This window comes from Balaenoptera ricei, chromosome 8 (assembly GCF_028023285.1).
Source record: "Balaenoptera ricei isolate mBalRic1 chromosome 8, mBalRic1.hap2, whole genome shotgun sequence".
Classification (NCBI taxonomy): Eukaryota; Metazoa; Chordata; class Mammalia; order Artiodactyla; family Balaenopteridae; genus Balaenoptera; species Balaenoptera ricei.
Window position 1 is genome coordinate 47,661,153 of NC_082646.1, and position 20,152 is coordinate 47,681,304.

At 38.8% G+C, this 20,152-nt stretch overlaps 1 protein-coding gene and 1 long non-coding RNA gene across 5 annotated transcripts in view; one reads left to right on the forward strand and one right to left on the reverse strand.

Moving 5' to 3' along the window:
• Nucleotides 1–3,650, reverse strand: part of LOC132370505 (uncharacterized) — a 370,395-nt gene extending 366,745 nt beyond the window's left edge. For both annotated transcript variants that reach the window (XR_009504594.1, XR_009504593.1), the window contains exon 1: nt 3,419–3,650. This is a non-coding gene — a long non-coding RNA (uncharacterized LOC132370505). The remainder of the gene's footprint in view (nt 1–3,418) is intronic.
• CTSC (cathepsin C) overlaps nt 3,238–20,152 on the forward strand; it is a 41,364-nt gene continuing 24,449 nt past the window's right edge. Inside the window, exons 1-4 of one of the 3 annotated variants that reach the window (XM_059930615.1) lie at nt 3,238–4,004; nt 6,203–6,348; nt 11,614–11,698; nt 11,794–12,121. In XM_059930615.1, the coding sequence (XP_059786598.1) occupies nt 3,833–4,004; nt 6,203–6,348; nt 11,614–11,698; nt 11,794–11,849 (459 nt within the window). In that variant the 5' untranslated portion in view covers nt 3,238–3,832 and the 3' untranslated portion in view covers nt 11,850–12,121. Of the gene's footprint in view, nt 4,005–6,202; nt 6,349–11,613; nt 11,699–11,793; nt 12,122–13,357; nt 13,717–20,152 lie in introns of those variants that run through there. The other 2 variants (XM_059930616.1, XM_059930614.1) reach the window with 2 other exon arrangements.

Here is a 20,152-nt window from a genome sequence, read left to right on the forward strand (position 1 = left end):
GAATGAGTAAATATTGGCTACTGGCTAACTCTGACAAAAACCTTGAGGTACAAAAATAATATAGTCCTGCTGTCAAGAAGCATGGACTCTAGTAGAAAAGGCAGTCAAATAATTACAGTGAATTGTGAACTCAGGAACATGAGGTCACAGAAGAGAGAGTTTTGACATCTGCCTAGGAGATCAGAAGGACAGAAACAAAGTACAGTACTTGGGGCATCACAAGACCTGAACAAGTGGTGCTCTCTTTCTCACACAATTGTGTAATAATTAAATGAGATGATATATGTGAATTACCTTGGTAAAATGTAAAGTCCTAAATAAATGAAATTATTATGGTTGTTATTCTGACTACCAATGACAGAGGTGTATACAATACCAAATGGCATTCTACATTGATATGTCAAATTTTTTCTCTATTTCTTTGATCCTTCTTTGTTTTGATATACATTCCTGAACAGTGGCTTTCAAACTTATTCACAAGGCAGGGAATATGGGAATCATGATGCTCTTTGCCAAACACCATGAAATACAGAAGTATTTATGTCCATGATACTATTCATTCATTCAACAGATATATGAGAACTTACTGTGTGCCAGAAATTATTCAGGGTGCTAGGACTACAAAGGAGAACAGGATTTGGAAACTACTGTCTAACTAATAAGCACAGTTTTCTAGTAGAAAGATACACTATAATAAATGTAGTCAGTCAGTTCTCTGTAGAATCTGTATGAACTCATTTAGTCTTCTCAAAACTGGAGGAGGTAGTCATAGGTCTATAACAATTATGCACATGCTACAGATGGGAAAACCAAGGCACAAAAAGAAGTAAAATAACTTCCTCAAGATCAAATAGCTGGTGAGTAGCAAAGCCTTGCTTCAAACTTAGGCAGTGTAACACAAGTCCTTGCTGTTCATCTCTAAGCCAGGGATTCTTAAGCTGTAGCTGTGTCAGGATCCTCTGAAAGGGGATTGTTAAAACATAGATTGCAGGGACCTGATTCAGTAGGTATGGGGTGGGGGTCAGGAATTTGCATTTCTAGCAAATTCCAAGGAGATGCATATGCTGCTGGTCCTTTTGGTCCTGGGACCACAGTTTGAGAACGACTGCTAAGCAATGCTGCTTCTCTATAAACCTACTTATAATGATCTGAGACTAGTACCAAAATCTGGTTTGCATATAAACTTACTTTTATATCATTTTAAATATAACAAATTTTTAGGAATGCAACTTCTAGATAAATCAACAGGAAGGTACTTTGTTCTGCTGGGAACTTGACCAAAAGTTTTCTAGCATGAATAATGGAGGTATGATATTTGAATGACCATCTGATAAGGCAACTGTGACATTCATCAAGTTATTATTATCTCTGGATCTTCATTTCCCAGGAGTAAAATGAATCCATTAGATTATGGGGTATTTGAGTTATAGCTCAGTGAAAGAATTTCTGTTCTCAGAAGAAAGGTACCTGTCAATTTTATTGTGATTCTACAATTTTACATAGAGACATAAAGTGCAAGTATCTGAATGTCTCATTCTATTTTCCAGTACATTCATACATGAGCATTTTAGATAATGAAATACATGCGTTTGTATTAGAACTTTACCTAAAATATCTTTTTTTCTCAATATTTATACCTTTTTTTCTTACTTTTCATGGTCTTATCAGTGAGGTTTTTTTCTGTTTTTTTTTTTGAATATCTTTTTATTTGTCTTTCGTATTATTTGGTATTTTCTTTTTATTTTTAAGCAAGTAACATATATGAATTTCATTTCAAAATACCAAAAGGTCTCTGTAAAATATGTGTTATAAAAATAAAACTTTAGGTCTGATCAATTTGAGAATCACTAATTTTTCTCCCTGCTAATGGAGAGAGGGCTAGTAATAGTTTGGGAATTATTAGATTAGTGGAAATAAACTAAATTGAAATTCAAAGTACCTCAGGTTTATTCCTAAATCTCAGTAACTGGCAATGTGACGTTCATCAAGTTATTACATCATCTCTGGATCTTCATTTCCCAATAGTAAAATGAATCTATTAGATTAAGAGGCTTCCAAGATCCTTTTCGATTATATTTAGTCATTGAATAGAGATGTGTTTTCAACTTTCTTCACAATTGTTTGTGCTACTTTGGTCATGCCATCAAAGAAATTTCCAACTTGACTGTTCAGCTCTTCAAAATTGATGATCTAGTGAAAGTTTTAACGTTTTAACAACCAATGACACATTTTCCCAGAGATTAGGAAGGCAATGTTACTCTGTCAGTTTATCTCTAAACAGTAAGTGTGCTAGTTTAATTATATGCTCCAGCTTTTCATCCTAAGTAACGGGGAATAAAACCTAGAAGTAGGGTGTTGGCTTTGCAGTTTGTGACTACATTAGAGAGCATTTTCATTTATGAGCTTTCAAGGGAAACTCCTTTTGCCAAATCAAAATTGGCTTTCGAGCCTAGAAACCAAGATAAGGCTATTAAGTACATTTATTTTAACACCCCAGGACACTTCCTAAGTATTTTCAAGCCAGAATTTGGAAGACAAAGGTGAATAATGTGGACTTGCTCCCTTCGAATGCTTACAATCTGGTGGAGAAGGTGGACATCCAAGTATTTATTTGTAACCAGTGTTTTGAGGGCAAAATGTTCGTGCCCTAAAGGGCAGGGGCACAGAAAAGTCTGTCTTGTTCATCACTTGTCCTTGATGTTGCACAGAGCCTGACACCTAAAAGGCTCTGTGCACAAAAGGAGCCCCAACTTCCAACAACAGCCAGGAAAGACAGAGGAGCTCTCACAGAAAAGGATGATAATTAAACTGAACGAGGAGGCACCTGGAAATAGTGCTACCTTATAATTACTGGCGATCAGACTGGCACCCTGCAACCTGCTCATAAGACCAGCATTCTCCCACCAGCTCCCTTCCTCACCCTGGGCGACTTGTTTCCTCTCTCTGGGCCGCCTGCTCTTCAGCTGCAAAACAAGGGCTTTAGTGCCTGTGCGTGTTTGTGTGCGCGCGTGCGCGCAACTAAACCCTATAACGTTAGCAGGCGGAAAAAAATCCTAATACACAAAAACTGCAAGTTTGCACTACAACTGAATTCCCCTGTGGATAACAGGCAAGCAACATTAACAGGAAACCGACAAAACCCAGCAAACAAAAGGAAGTGAAAGTTTTGGAAAACGGAAGGAGGAGTAGTTCTCAAACAGCTGGGCTGGCTCGGGGTCGCACGTAAAATAGTTCTGAGGATAAAAGTTAACTGAGTGAGGACGAAGTGGGAAAGACAAGCAAGTAAAAGAAAGCTCCACTAGTTAGGTCGCTCTCTCTCTCTGGGCCTTTTTCCCACCTTCAGTCCCCCCTCCCCCCCGCCTCCCTCACCTCGCTTCTCTCGGTCTCTCGCTGACATTTAGCCTCCCCTCCCCCTCACCTCTCTGTCTCTGTCTCTCTCCTTTTTCTCTTAGTCTCTCTCTCTCTCTCTCTCTCTCTCTCCGTTACTTCTCAAGGAGCGAAGGAGCGCAGTCTGGGGCGCGCACGGACCAGCTGTGGCTCAGCAGTCCTCTTCGGAGGTGTCCCTTGGCAACTGAACCTGGTGCTGGGCTCTCTGGGCCTGAGGTCCGACGGCCGCCAGGTGACGGGCGCGCCCTCCAGAAGCCCCCACCTAAGGGGCGGTGCCACTGGCAGGCGCCCAGCCCACCGCGGCCCCGAGACCCCGCCCCCCGTCGGGTTGCCGGTTTCCCGCACCTCTATTTTAAGGCACGAGCACAGCAGCGGTGGCCTCAGTCCCCGCCTGCAGTGCCTTGGCTCGCGTCCCTTCCCCACTTCTCCTAAGGGCCTTGCCAGCATGGGTCCCTGGCCCGGCTCGCCGCTCGCCGCCCTCCTGCTGCTCCTCATCCGCGCTAGCAACGTGCACTGCGACACTCCTGCCAACTGCACCTACCCTGACCTGCTGGGCACCTGGGTCTTCCAGGTGGGCCGCAGCGGTTCTCAGCGCGAGGTCAACTGCTCGGTTATGGGTAAGCCGCCGGCGCCCTTGGACCCGCTTCCTCCCTGTGCCTACCCGGGGCTCCTTCCCTTCGGTCCCTGAGCCCTTCTCCCCGCAGCGCCCCCGCTAGCGGGAGGCCGGGAGGTCCTGGCTGGGCTTGGGGTCCATGGGGGGCGTGCCCTCTCCCGCTCCAGGGCAGCGACGTCAACGTGGAGCTGCTGAGAACGTCTCACTTCACGCGGTCTTGGTTATTCCCGGGCCCCCAACACTATTTGCAAGAACTTTTTTTCCTCCCCCTTGATTTCCGTTTCTTGTTTTGGGGTTTGTTTGGTTTGTAAGAGAGTTGAGACCGTGCAATCTTATCTCCCCATCCCATCTGCAGTATTTTATTGTGCCAGTGAAAAATGAGCTCAAAGACTCTTGAGAATATAGCTTTTAAAGTTTTCTTTTATTAGGTTGTGGGAAAGAGCCCTTAAGCCCAGAGATTTTGATGTGGACAGTTTCATGTATTGCCGGGGGGGGGGGGGGGGGGTAGTGATACGCACCTGGGTTCTTGGCCTTCGCCAATCAGAAATTGACTACAGGCCAGACAAGAAGTTCAGGCACGGTTTTATTGGGCCCCTGCTGCATCAGGGCTAGTGAGAACAAATAACAAGCTTGTACCTTATATGGGGTGAGGGTAGGGGGTGTTCTATTGGTGGGGGGGAGGGGTGGCTTGGGTTGTTTGCCCACTCCTCTGGGGGTGTTGAGTGCAGGGGGCATGCTCAATACCCAGTGTTTGCTCCGGACACACAGTTTTTGCTCAGGGCTCTTCAGAAGTGGCAGTTAAGTTTTTTCTTTTTTGTATCTTTTTGTCCATAATGGGGCCCAACTGTGCATGCACGCAGTTATTTTTAGTCCCATATAGTTTCTTTGTATTTTGTTGCTGGAGGAGGTTTGTCCAGGTGCAAGCATTGCAGCACTTCAGCAAAGGGTCCCAGGTCCCAGCCTGTCTCAGTAGTATATAAAAGTTTGGTTTTTTTTTTTATACCTCTTTGGCCAATAATTATATTTTGAAATGCCCAGAGCCAAGCACAGTGCCTAGCTCATGGAAGGCTCTCAATAAATATCTAGTATTTGAACACTCTGGAACATTCCATATGCCCTCAGATAACATGGCTATCCCAAGGACAAAGAATTTAGTGAAGGGAGAAGAAAAAACACACAATCTTGGGTCAGGAGAAGCACTCTCGTTCTGCCCAAACCTTTACCACACTGTGGCTTGTGCAGAATGAGTGAAGCTCTCAACTGCAATTTCCTTGTTAACAGAGACTGCCAGGTCATCTGTCACTAGACGGACTTACTCAACTGTCCAACTCCAAATGACTGTGTGGCATTTCATAGTACTGGGCATTATAACCATTTTCTCTTTTAAAAGTTGAACTTGGAGATCCAAAGCAGAAGGGAGATGAGGATTTGCAGTGTTGTGTCCCATGGAATCTCCTATTTCTGAGCATTAATCTGAAACATGGAAAAATTGTCCAAAGTGTGGAAACCTCCAGACTGGACACAGCAGAACCCTTTTCAGGCAGCCTCTGCCTATATTCCATACCTTTGACCTTAATCTAATCAATTAAAGACACCCACAGATCTGAGTCCCCATTTTCTGAAGGTTAAAAGTTTAGTTCCCTTCAGCACAAATTAGCTGTATAGGATAAAAACCTTGAGTTTGCTGAATACTTTGAAAGGGTTCAGATTCCTAGGTTCTGAACTGTACAGCCATTTAGAAGAAAGATATCCCATTTCTTCTCTGAAGAGATAATTTCCTTTGTTCTTATGATCTGGTAGCAAGTCTTTTTATATTTCCACTTTTTGATTACCATTTTGTCTTCTCATTTCTGCTGGTCATTTTCAACATACCCCATTTCTCCTTTTCTTCAGTGGAAAAATTTCTTCAGTGTTTGGATGCTCTGGGAAGGTAGTAGCTGTACTTTTTGGGGTCTCTCTGCCTGCTGGGCTACTTGGACATATCTTTTGAGCCTTTGCTTCACATTCTTGCCTGAGACCCCTCTGGGATTATGCAGAGGGAGGCAACAAAACGGGGACTCTGATATATTCACAAGCCAGATCCACCCACATTCAGTAGCATGAAAAGAAAGCAGCTTAAAAATAATGGAAATTATAGAGGAGCTTTTACCTCCCATTGAAGTCCACATAATTTTCCTTTGTTGTGCATTTTCTTTTCTTTAGGACCACCAGAAAAAAAAGTAGTGGTGCACCTTAAGAAGTTGGATACGGCATATGATAGCTTTGGCAACTCTGGCCATTTCACCATCATTTACAATCAAGGCTTTGAGATTGTGTTGAATGACTACAAGTGGTTTGCCTTTTTTAAGGTTAGTGTTGTTGGAATATACATTCATATTTTCAATGATTTGATAACTGAAGCTTCTTCTAATGAGGAGACCCTCAGTATTTTAATTTTAGATTAAGAAGATAACCAGAATTGATACCAATTTTCTGAAGAGAAATTAGATGGTGTAATTTTGCCACTTTATTTAAAATTATGACTTCAGTACGTTTAAAAAAAACACACATGATCTATATTTGAGTATGTATGATCCATCTCTATTTAAATTTACATTTTGGTAAGTATGACTAAATTCTTTATTTTCTTTATTATTACACCTTTATTTCTAATTGTTGCCTTAGTCACTTGGCTTTGTACCGAATCTGTTTGAAAGATAGGGTTTTTATTATTATCTTGAGGTTATTATACTGTCCCTCTTATCATCGTTTGTTAGCTTTGAGAAATTGACCTAAATGACTCATTGAAGTAGTATAATGTACTAAATGTATTTATGTGAATAATTTATTTGACTAAAGTGGGACAGAGATGGAGAGCCTTGGAGTTACTCCTTGGGCTAATTAAAGCAAAAGGTAGCCTAGCCAGCCCAGCTTGTTTTCTTCTCTCACTAGGGAAGAACTATTGTCCATTCTTATGGTCTTACGCATTGCTTCTAATTGCGGACACACTCTAGGGTAAAATAGTTGAGCACAAATTGCAGTCCATCCCCGATATCCATCTGAAGTTGGAACGTTTCCTATTAGCAGGGTATTAAATGGTTTAACTAAATTGAATATGCAAACCTGAGACTAGCTATTTCTTTTTTTTTTTAATTAATCAATTTATTTATTTTTGGGTGTGTTGGGTCTTGGTTTCTGTGCGAGGGCTTTCTCTAGTTGCCGCGAGCGGGGGCCACTCTTCATCGCGGTGCGCGGGCCTCTCACTGTCACGGCCTCTCTTGTTGCAGAGCACGGGCTCCAGATGCACAGGCTCAGTAATTGTGGCTCACGGGCCTAGTTGCTCCGCGGCATGTGGGATCTTCCCAGACCGGGGCTTGAACCCGTGTCCCCTGTATTGGCAGGCAGATTCTCAACCACTGCGCCACCAGAGAAGCCCTAGCTATTTCTTATTCTAAATAAAGTATAAGTAAAGACAGTTTTTCATGGGTTAGTGTCAGTAGCCTTTAAAACATCTGGTAAGAGTTGGCCAGTTACAGGAATTTGTGGGAAGGTGAGGGAATGATTCTGTTAAAGATTATGAAAGACAAAGCACCAGCAAAAGACTAATTTCTAAATTTATTGTGATTACTCATGTGGGTTGTGGCTTAATCACTAACTAGGATATGTTGTTAACATCGGAGCCAACCAAATTTCTTAGAATAGTAATGCCCAATTTTTTTTTTTTTTTTTTTTAACTATGAGGACCCCTTCTTAATTGAAAAAAGAAAAGAGAGACGGGAAAAGTTGTCTCCCCTCACCTGGATGGGCTGTCTGATATTCAGCTGGTGGGAACCAATCCATCCATGCTGGCCATTGAGGGCCAGCAGTCTATTTTATTAGTTGAAGACCATGCTTGACCAGTTATTAAATATTTTTAAATATCACCCCTAGATACTATGTATTTTTAAAAATCATAGCAGTATCTGTATGAGTTTTAAAAATTGTAGTGTGTATGCAATAAATGTGATTCCATCTGAATATAATTCTTGGTCTGCATATTGATGAGCCTAGGGCCTTGTAGACCTCTTGTAGGTACTCTGTTACAGTCCTTCAAAAGTTCTTTGCCTTCAGGTGGGGAGTGAATTGCCTATGGAATTGAGGCACAAGGAAAGAAATATTCAAGACAGTTGTTACCGTGTACCTTCCTCCTTCCTCCTTCCTCCACTTCTTCCTCTTGCCCCTCCTTTTTCCCACCTCTCCCTTCCCCTTCTCCTTTTGTTGATACAAAATAGGTAATCGATATTTATTTAAAACATAAAAAAGAAGTAGAATTCAGTTGAGAAATAGGTTGCATAAATTACTTAAGTACAAGATAGGGTGTAGTATATAAATAGATGAGTGAATAGTTTTACCCATTTGGCTTAGAAGACTTTTCATTCTTCACTTCTGTAGAATTGGAGAAACTGGTGGTGGAACTTCTAATGACACCATTAATTTCCTGAGACATAATCAGAAACAGGCAAGGGCAGTTTCCCTCCGGTAATATTTTCCCATCAGTCTGTCTGCTCTCAGCTTGAATAGGAGTCAGGAGATGGTGGGGACAGAGGGAATGGCTGGTAGCTGAATGAGGAATCGGAACATTTCTTTGTACAGTTGACCCTTGAACAACACAGGGTTGAACCGCGTAGGTCCACTTATACAGAGATTTTTTTTTCAATAGTAAATACTATAGTAAATATATACACAATCCGAGGTTAGTTGAATCTGCAAATGGGGATCCAAGGTTGGTTGATTCCTTAGATGTGGAAACCCATATATTGAGGGCTGACTATAAGTTATAGGTGGGTTTTCAACTACTTGGAGGGTTGGTGCCCCAAACCCTGCATTGTTCCTTTGTTCAAGGGTCGACTCTCTTTCTCTTTAAATCACAGTATAAGCAAATTTGGTATTTTTCTGTAGCCTCAGAACATTAGTTGCAGGTCAATAAAGGCTTTTTAAAGCCAAATGAAGTTGTTAAGTGTTCTCAAACATATGTGGGAAGAGTCAGTGTATACACTGTTGTAGGGTAGAACCCTACCTGACCATATGCTTCTGGACAGCATTCTCTTATTAGGAATAAAAGTAGAAGAGTGTTCTGCTACTGATTTCAGTGTATTTTTTTAAAGTGTCCATTTGACCAGAACCATTATCAGGACCATGTTTTCTTTTCCTACTAAAAAATCAGCCACTCTGGTCAGTAGTTAGATCATGTGATAAGGATCATAATTTCAATAAGCAGAGCAGAACATACACAAGATACTTGATTTTAAAATTTCTCTTAACACAATCAAGTAGTTCCAGATAAACATATTTTGCAGAGTGATAAAATGCCATGTTCTTTTAGCAAATCCAACTGAAAAAGTAATGGGGAATAGCAGAGTTTAACAAATTTAAGAAAAATGATAAAGTGGAGTTAACGTTACATAATAGGGCAGTCAAACACTTTTTGGAGTGATACTTGTTAACATAAAAGGCTTGCTGGATTTTACCGTAAGCCTCAGGGTATTTCCTACAGTGGTGCTGGGGAATCCATGCTGGGTGTGTAACTCAAGAGAGCTCACCTGTTTAATGAATAAAGCATGCGAGATTTTTTTTCTACAGATTTTAGAAGTATCTTTTCAATGAAAAATAATTTATTTTTAAAAAAGAAAAATTATCAAAATATAAGCAGTGTTTTACTATTCAAGTTTAGGTGTCTTATGTTAACTACACCATAATCCACTCAACCTACCATTGCTGAAATATCTGACAAATTTTTGCCATTTATACCCTCCACTGTTATTCTACAAATCAGTTGGATTTCCAGGTGTCTCCCTTAACTCATACCAGACCCTACCACTTGTTTCCTTTTGCCCTCTTCAGATAGGCTTTCATGAGGTTGTTTCTTAGAGTTGTTCCTGCTGGTTTGCTGAGCGGGTGTTACATGCAAGGTATTCTATTAGGTTCCTGCTCCGCCTTCTGTTCCCCCAGATCAGCCCGCAGCTCAACAGAACAGACAGCTTCCACATCATTCTCCCTGCATTCCAACTTCGGAGCAGTTGTGACACCACTTTTATTGCTAGGAACTTGCTTTTATTAAGTTCTACTTATTCAGGCCTCACCTGGAAAATAAGCAGAATTTTTCATGAATTGAGGTTCTTCGACCTTTTTTTCCTTGGTTTTAACTGCTTAAGAGATTGGGAGTGGAGTGGGGATGGTTTTTTTTTTTTTTTTTTTTTTACATAGGACTTCAAGCTAGATAAAAGCTTGGAAGGAAATCTTGACACTGGAAATTTATACATAGTTTGAGTTAGGCAGGAAGCACTAGGTTTATATTTTTGAAAGACACTTTTTTTCTACTCAACTTCCAGCATAGATTCAGTTATCAGAAAACTTTGGCGGGGTTACAAACTCAAGTGAATTTAGGGCTCACCCAGGCAGATACCTAAGCATTTAAAACAACTTTTGTGAAACAATAAGGAGTTATTCAACCTATGGCAAAATGGAAACTTTCCTAGAGACATTCAGATTCAGTTTTCCTTTAAAATAATGCGCTGGCCAAAATAAAAGACTATCTACACAAGCCAGTTTCTAAGACTATCAAATTTTAATAGCATTACCATTTGATTATAATTGGCACACTCCAATAAATTTGCACCCTTTAAAAGTACCTGCAGATGAAAAACAACCAACCTCTTATATAGAAACACACAATGTAACAAAACAATGTAAAGGATGTTTGATTATGGCTGACTTTGTGATGGGTGGGTAAGCGATTGTTTTTTTCTTCTTTACACTTCTGTGGAATTTGTTCATTTTTTACCATGAGCATGTATAAAGCTCCTCTACACCATCCTCTACCGAATTGCCAAGGAAGGAAGTGGTATGAAACAAACTCAGCTTCAAAGAATACCCTCAAGTTGAATAAGCTTTCTAACCTTTTACTGTTTCTCATTTTACTTTCTCTGAGGCTGTAAAAGGGGGCAGTAGCGAATGAACTCAGGTTTTATTTTGAACATTAAGCTACTCAAGGGCTGAAGAAGATGCATAGAAGGGAAACTAGACTCATTAGGCTGAAAACTGAATTTGGGGATAGTTAAGCAGACTTCACTGATTTCTAATTGAGTTTTTGTTTGGGACCTACCAGTCTTAGTAGAACTATAAGCTAAAAACACTACCGTGAGTATTTCTAAAGCAGGTTGGTACTCAAAACAAGAACAGTATGTTGGGAAATCCATACCAGAGGATTTATTTACCCATTTTGTGTGCTAGTGACTTACAAATTTCAAGCTTGTCACAACAGTTAGAAATGTGAATCATGTGTTCCTACAGTAAAGGATTTGGGAGTCTCGTGCGATTTTTCTGTTGTGCCTTCTGGGTTCATTTTTAAGATATAACAAACTTTCAGAATATTTGTTATTGGGATAGATTTACCTGTTTTATTATAGATTCAACACATCAAGATGAGTTTGTCTTTTTTTTAAAAAAATAACTTGATGTTTACTTTTAAAAGTGTTTAAATTGAGGAAAAGAATCAGAAGTTAAGCACTTAACACATGTCTAGCTATTTGTTTTCTTTCATGATGTTGCTTAATCTCAACGTAATGACTCAGTTTTCCATTGTAAACCCTTCGTAGGATGTCACTGATTTTATCAGTCAGTTTTTCATGCAACTGGGAACTGTGGGGATATATGATATGCCACATCTGAGGAACAAACTGGGTGAGCTCCATTGAAATATTTTTAACTTTCTTATTAAAAGCAAGCTTCCCTCCTCCTTGGTGGCTTATGCAAATTAATGTTTGTTTACTCATCAGGGAGAGGAAGATGGAGAACAGAGAGATTATGGTTTTCTTATAGATTTCTTGCTTGAGCCTGCTTATTTGCTACTTCTGATCTGCCTGCACTATTTTCATATTAGTATGTTCTGTTTGTACACATCAAATTAGCTTTCTCAAGCATGATGCTCATAATGTAAGTGGACATGAAACCAAAAAGATAAAGACCCAGTTAAGGAAAGGTTGGCTCAAATTCAGTTCACATCCTTGAAGTAGCTATGCTGCCTGAGGTTGCTCATTCTTTTCTAAAAAGACTCAAGAGGGACCCATGTGAACCATGGCATTTTAGTTGTCTTCCAGTAGAGAAGGTGGCTCTTCCAGAGAAATTGACGTACCTGTCCGTCATCCCTTTGAGACATCACCTACCTTTTTCTAAACTGGTTCCTTCTCAGAACAGACTATTGACCAGGGAGAAGAGGATCTTCTTCACTCTGTACATTCTCCTCACACTTTCAGAATAGATGTTTTAATCATTGCTCTCTCTGGATCCATAAATTTAGATGTCTAAAATTTTGATGGAAAAATGGGTGGTTAGAGAGAAAAAGTTGATAGGGACTTACCCTCCCTTACATTTCATAAACAAATTTTCCCCTTTCCCTTCCTCTTTTACTTAGCTCTTAAGTAAGGAAGTAAGATATGAAAAAGGGAACTGGGGCAAGTGTTGAAAGCACCATAGCCTTATCCTGTATCAGCGTTTTTCAAACTGTTTAATGGGCCAGCGGTGGCCCACACATGCGCCAGGAAGGAATTGCTCATAAGTTGTATCACTTCATCTTGTTAAGCTTTAAAGGTTGTTCTAGACAGCCACTAATAACACATCAAAGTGAAACTTAGAGCTGAAACCAATAAGCTCTTTCTTCTGAATTTATTTCTGGTAGTTGAATAAGTGTAGCCTGCATTAAGTAGTTTCCTTTCAGAACTTCTCAAAATCTTTAATATACTGTATGGTGGTAGCTGAGGAGGGAGGTATAATAGGAAGGTTTTCTAAAATAAGTTTACCATTATTTCCTCACAAAAATTTAAGGTATTCTCAGAATGCAGTTTACAAAATTCTGTCTTAAAACTTTCATTCTTTCTCCTTATTAGGGAGATGCTTCTACCAGCAGAAAAGATTGACCCTAGTATTTGCTCTGTAAATGGGATAAATAGCCTTGTACCTAGAAATACTGATCAAAGTAGCAGTAAGCCTACATTGAGAATTTGTAAGGTGTACGTGTTATTATGTCTCGGTTGCTAGATTAGCCTCTTTATTAACTACATTTCAAAACTATATTAGGCTTATTTGGTAGCATTTAATTTAAAATGCATCTGCATGTGCTTCTTGAGCATGTTGGCTGCAGGCACGATATGTATTGCTTAAGCATTCAGCTTTTGAGAATGGCGGCTTTTTGTGAATGTCTTAAATAGCATGAAAAAATACCAGCATCTGAAATACTAAATACTAGTATTTTTTTTTTTCACTTAAAGAAATTAATATGTTTAAATTTTTAAGAGACAGTATGATCCTTGTTGGCTTGTAACTCTAGTTTTTATTGTCTTTTAGTTATTAAATAGAGCATCTTTTGAGGGCCTCTTTTAAAACCACAGCCAAAAACAGACTTTGGGGCTAAGAGGCAAGAGGCAGAGCAGCATGCGGCAGTGGACCTACCTACCTCTAACAGCTAGCAGAGGCCTCTAGCAGCTGCAGTCCCTTCTGGAGTCTTTATGTGCATGTAACATACAGAGGAGTCCTGGTAACCTACCTCCAAGGCAGCTGCCCTCCTGAACACTTCCTTGGAAAGCAGCAACTGCCATTTTGGAATGTGAACAACCAAAGACCAAGCAGGAAAAAGAAAAAAAATCTGGAAGTCTTAGGTGGCTTCACCATTCAGCCTTTGAATAAAAGGAACAATATGCAACACACATTTCTTTCTTATTTTCTCTTTTGAAAACTCTTCTGTTGAAATGATTTTTTTCAGACTGCTTTTAGGACCTGACTTATTTGTTTTATTTTGTTAGCAGTGCAAATTTTACTCACAGTTAAATGGACTTCCCAAGTGCCTTCTCTTTCTTTCCTCTGGGGAGGAACCCCCAACACCTATTATAAGAATAAAATTAGGCTTCAGCATATCTTGAGATGCACAGATACATTATGGGTGGGAAGATGGTCCCAGGGGGACATGTCTGGGGGAGGAGGCTTTCTGAGATAAACCAAACCGCTGAAGGGTCTCTTTTTATAGATCATAGATCTGCAGTACCCCTGTCCAGAAAGATGGTATGATTAATACATTTTTTTTTTGGTGTTTTTTACAATTAGGTGCCAGCCTTGTGCTAAGAACTTGACATGCTTTACGTTACAAAAATCCCATGAAGTAGATATTACTAGCTTCAATTTTCAGATAGGGAGAATTAGTCTCATACAGTGCTTAAACTCACACAGCTTCTAACTGTAGAATGATATGGGCTATTTGTCAAGTTTGTTTCACAAAGAAGTATTGGTACTTGAAGTCACATTTGGGCAGGTTTTCTGGTGAATCCTAGTCTGTAAGCATCACAAATGTTAGTTCAGTGCACTGCATTGGCTCTTGCTGAAATTTTAGAAGAATTGGCTTGAACCTTAGATTTCCATACCAAATGAGGCTACTGACACTCTTTCCTAAGCCCAGATCCCTTATTCAAGACAAAAATTTACTTTCTCCATCTCTTTTTGGTTCTCCAAATTGCAGGAGAGTTTTGTAAACTTCAAATTAAGTACACTTGCTAAATTTACTTCTCTTAATTACACTATTGTTCAAACTGATTGCTGTCTTTTAGGTCTTTCCTGCTAATGAACAATGGACTAGTTTCCTCCTCATTGGTTTAGAGCTGATTAAACATCAGCCTTGGCAAACCAAAAATGTGGGGCTACACCTAATTCTTATTGTCTGGGAGGACTTGTCCACATCCCTTGAATTGCTTCTTGAGTGGAGGAGTCTTTCTCTAGATAGTAGGTTGTCATCATTACTTTACTGGTTCAGATAATTATTTATATCATTTGAGAGGCACTGGTCTGCTGTTCTGGGAAGGTTATATCTTATAAAAACTAAATAAGAGTACATCCGACTGCCACCTGGATACTTTTTTCTATCCTGATAATTCTTTATCACTCAGGATCTTGATGCCACCTCTGTGAAATTCCCCACCTTTCTCCCTTACTGGGAGGAATGCCATTATTTTGGTTCCAATTATACTTTGCAGGTATCTCTGCCCTGGTAGTACTAACTCTGCTGTAAATGGAATGACTTGATAGCGTGTCATCTTCTTCCAGACTGAAGATCTGTGTATCTTCAGCACCTAATGCATGTAGAACTTTATCTTGGAACTTTAGTTTGGAAAATTATCCACATTTCTTTTGTCTTTTCAAAGACTTCAGAAGTAATGCCAGCTTACAAAGAATTAATTCTATAGGGTTCTAGAAGCCCAAATTAGGAACGGTGCTATGTTTATATTTTTGGTCCTCTGTTCTAAAAAAAATATTAGGTTACATAACTTACAGGGTTCTGTAAGAGTTGTGTGTTTTCAAACTGATTGTCCGGATGTAAATACTGACAAAGCAACCAATGTGTTTAAGAATATATTTAGCAAGGCATCTAAAATCACCCCTACTAAAGTGTTTTTTTCCCCCTGTTTCTTTGAGTATCTTTGCATCTAAATGTTTTGTTTTGATTATGGAAGAGAAAACTTGTGTACAAAATTGCAGGTATTTGTGTTAGTAGGCCCCATAATAGATTACTGTTTAGCATTCTCTGTTGTTAATAGCCTGTTTGTCCTTTCCTCTGGCCTTTAAACTCCTTGAGGGCAGTGATCAACGCTGTATTAATGACCATTTTATTCCTTATGTATAGTTCAATATGTGATAAGTAATAGGCCTTCAATAAATATTTGTAAGAGAAAGAAAATTGAATAATATACCATTGTGTTGTTCTGTTGTTTTATTGTTGTGTTTCTGAAAGTGTTTTTACCTTTGTGTGCTTAGAGGCTGTGGTGGACCCTCAGGCCATAGTTGTTGAATGACTTTGTAGAAAACAGATGAGACTTTAACACTTTATTCTGCTTATATATTATATTTTAATTTTTGTGTGAGACTGTAGAGGCTAAGATAAACCTCAGAGTTAAAAATAGTAAAGTTCTAACTTTCAGAATTACTATAAAGTAAATTAGCTGTCAGGGGAAATAGTGAGCTTTATCTGTGACTGCAGTGGTTCCCCAAAGCCTGGATAACCAAGGACTCAAACTAGCCTAGGGTGCTGTGGGTTGTACCCCCCACCCCCCCCCCCCCGCCCCTTAAGAAGCACCAGCTAAAGGTGAGAGTCGATGAACTCTTAAGATTTCTTCCAACCTTACAGTTTAAGAGATTATGAGCAAGTAAGTGAGGAATGAGCCAAGGGACTTTGTCTACCTTGCTGGGTGTCAACTTGCTGTTTTCTTAACTGGTTCTGGAACATATGTTTTGGTTTAAATGGAACATCTTTTCAGCCCTGGAAATAAATTTATGATCCTCCATTTGCATATGTAAATCTGATTGCCAGTTCCTTCAGTAAAACGCTGGAGGTTATTTGGTTGCAACCACTGCAACAATTTCCTGGCAGTTTCACAATTCATTAAAATTCAACTTTTTAAATAAATGGTTAAGTCTGGTTAGTGGGCAGAAAAGGAAAGCTAATCCTTGAAACTGACAGGGAAGTTTGTTTCTGAGGTAAGATGTGACACTCTTGGTTGGGTTGGAAAAATATCAATTTAGGAAAATATGCCTTGTTCTCCTTTGTTGCCATCCGATGGCTTCATTCACACTCCAGACCTGACAGCAGATGGAAGCAGTTAATTTGCACTTATGTAGACATATACAGTAAACAAACGGCAAAAAATTGAAAAAACACTCTTTGTTCTTCAGTATTACTGAAATGTAATCTCTCTGTATGGTGTATCATCAAACCATTTAACTTCATGCAAGGTGTTCTTTTCTGAAATGGTGAATGATATTGATGGATTAGACCTAGATGTCCAAATTTTTAATAGGTATTCCACAGTATGTATACATACACTTAAAAAATTATATACATGCACTACTATACTAACATGTTTGCTATCGAACATGAAATAATATTAAATGATTAAATATTTGATTTACTTATTGTCACAAAAACATGTCCTGCCAAAATATATCTCATTATGATATTCTTTGGAAACAATGTAAAACTATGTTTCATTATCATGATTTTGTTGCCAAAAGCAATGTAAGGATTTCTGTTATCCCATCATTTTTATTACTGCCAATTTTCAACATTTGGAAACAATTTTCTAGTTAAAATGTTTCAAGTAAAGAATTTTAATTTTGACACATTTTGTTAAAAGTATGAAAGTGTCACTGGTAGAGTTTAGAAGAATTACTGTTTGGTATTTAAATGATGTTAAATGATGACAATTCAATGGGCAAATTTTAAAACGGAGACATTTGCTTTATTGATAAAACAGATTAAAAAGTGAATACCACAACGATGGAACCATTTCAAAACATGTTTTCAAAAACTCGTACCAGGAATAGGGCAAATGTAAGCTTTGTTATTTTCTTATATTTACTTCATTAGTATTTGCAAATCCTGGTTTCTTTGCAAGTATTATTTTAAGCCACTTGTTCATTTTGTGCGAGTTAGCTTAATTACATCAGATGTACATAAGTGAGTTTAAGCAGGCACACGTAAAAGGGAATGTGCTGTGTCCTAATAACCATCTTTAGGCAGCATACTGCATATAACAGGTGAACATCTGACATTGGAACTGAGTGGGGTTATCAGTGTTGCTTTGTATATTAAATAATAGTGGAGGTTGGTTTTCAATTTTATTTCTATGTTACAAATAGAAATAGAAATTATAAGATTTTTCTTTCTAATATTTTAATGGATTGTCTTCTCATTTTGGAAAATCACTGGTTGACAGGATAAAACCCGTATCAACTGCTCAGTTGACAGTTTGGGCTAGAGTATAAGTTCTTTGACAGCATGAGTAAAGTCTTAAATGGCTTTGTATCCCATGTGGTAACAGTTGGTAGTGTTTATATTGTTACTTGTTTAGTGTTTTATAACTTTTTAAACTCTTCAAACTTCAGTGTCATCCTTATCCTCGATAGGAATCCAGTGAAGTAGATATCATTCCCATTATCAGCTGAAGAAACTGAGGCTCCTTAGTTGTGACTTGCTCAAGGTTACGTAAATGATAAGTGGCAGAACAGGGATTTAAAGGGCAAAGTCCTTTTTTACTAAAGTGCATTTTTCTCATAGCTAGTGCATTACATAAAGGAAGTATTCAAATATTTGCTATGTATAATCAGGAAACCAGTGGAACAAAAGGTATAAGTGGTTTTTCCCCCCCTTAGTGTCAAAAAGCAGTTGAGAAAGAGATCCAGGATAAATAACTTCAGTTCTAAAATATCCCAACCTTTTCTTTTTCAATTGGTTAACATTAGTAGGTAATTGGATGGAATTGGAGAATTGATAAAGTGAATGGGAAATTGAAGAAAGGTGGTTTCAAGAATGTTTGGCAACCCAGTGGTAATCTTGAAGAAGCAAATGGAGATTTACTGAATCCTAGTAGTTTTCTAAACTCAAGTGCTAGGGTTTGGAATTTCTTCAGATTTTATGCAATTATCTATTTGTTGCAATAGAAGTTGGCATAAATGAATAGAAACTTAAATTATGCCATCTGTGCAAGGCAGTATTCAGAGACTGATGTTTATATAAATAAAATAAATGAAAACCCTTAGAAAAAAAATTAAGCTACATTTCAAGCTGGATAGTGTGGCCAAAACTTCAACTTCTTAATTGGTAATAATGTCAGAAATCACAAAAGATGCATTTTACAATAGCAGGAAAAATGACAAACACTGAGAACATTCAAATCAAGAAAATAATGGGGGCACAGTGTGTGGTCCTCTCAAATTAAGGTACTGAGTACTTGGCTTCTGGGGGGGTTAAATATCTCTTTTCTACTAAGTTGTAGCTGTCCTGCATAGTGGTATCACAGTCCTGTCCTACCTTTCATAAGGTAATTTCAGGTTCTAAAAGAAGACTGAATTGTTTTAGACTGGGAAAACTACAGAATAAAATAAAATAAAAATTTTAAATGGAAAATAATTCCATCAATTTAATGTATAAGAAGTGGTACATAATGGATAGCATCTCTTAGTAATTTGCTTAAGTAAAAACAGTTGTAGTGTTTTAGGATTATTTAGGGTTACTTAGAATGTATAAATATTCTGTATAAGTAAGGAGTATGTCTAAATTATTTACCTGGTTTTGTGAATAATAAATAAGAAATCCACAGATGTAAGGACTGTGTAATTAGGAAACTTGAAGGGATATTTTGGAACTTTCAGGTCAATTTATATTTACAAGTAGGGAAGCTGAGGTTTGGGGAGGAAAACTGACATTTCTGAAGTAATACGAGAAGTCAGAACTTGGGTCTCTGTGACCCACTTCTATTTACTGATTGACTAATTGATTGATTGATTGATTGCTGGCTGTGTTGGGTCTTCGTTTCTGTGTGAGGCCTTTCTCTAGTTGCAGCGAGCGGGGGCCACTCTTCATCGCGGTGCACGGGCCTCTCACTATAGCGGCCTCTCTTGTTGCGGAGCACAGGCTCCAGAAGTGCAGGCTCAGCAGTTGTGGCTCACAGGTCTAGTTGCTCCGAGGCATGTGGGATCTTCCCAGACCAGGGCTCGAACCCGTGTCCCCTGCATTAGCAGGCAGACTCTCAACCACTGTGCCACCAGGGAAGCCCCTGACCCACTTCTTTTAATTATAAATTTCTTTTAATTATAAAAGTGTCACACTTCCTTTAATTATAAATTTTTCTAAGTTTCTTGTGTTATTGTTTAAATAGGACTTGGCATTTGTTGTTCTTTCTATTATTCATTTATTTATTCACTCATTCAATAACTAATTGCTTTCTAGTGCCAGTGTCCTAGTTAATGAATAAACAAAAAATCCTCTTCTCACAGTGGTTATGTGGAAAGAACAACCCTCACAGGCTATGAAAATTAAATGGGTTAGTATATATAAAATACAACCTATGAGGTTGAGTCTGTTATCATCATCCTGATTTTATAGATGAGGACACTGAAAGTACAGAGAGGGTAAGTAACTTGTTCAGGATCACACAGCCAGTAAGTGGCAGAGCTGGATCCAGTCCAGGTAGTCGAGACTGCAGACCACGTCCTTTACCTCTGCCCTGTATCAAAAACCCTTGACAGAAAGGGTAAAAAGACTGGACTAGTCAGGACAACATAGACACCTGAATAGTGGGAAATCACCATTTAGGGCTACTG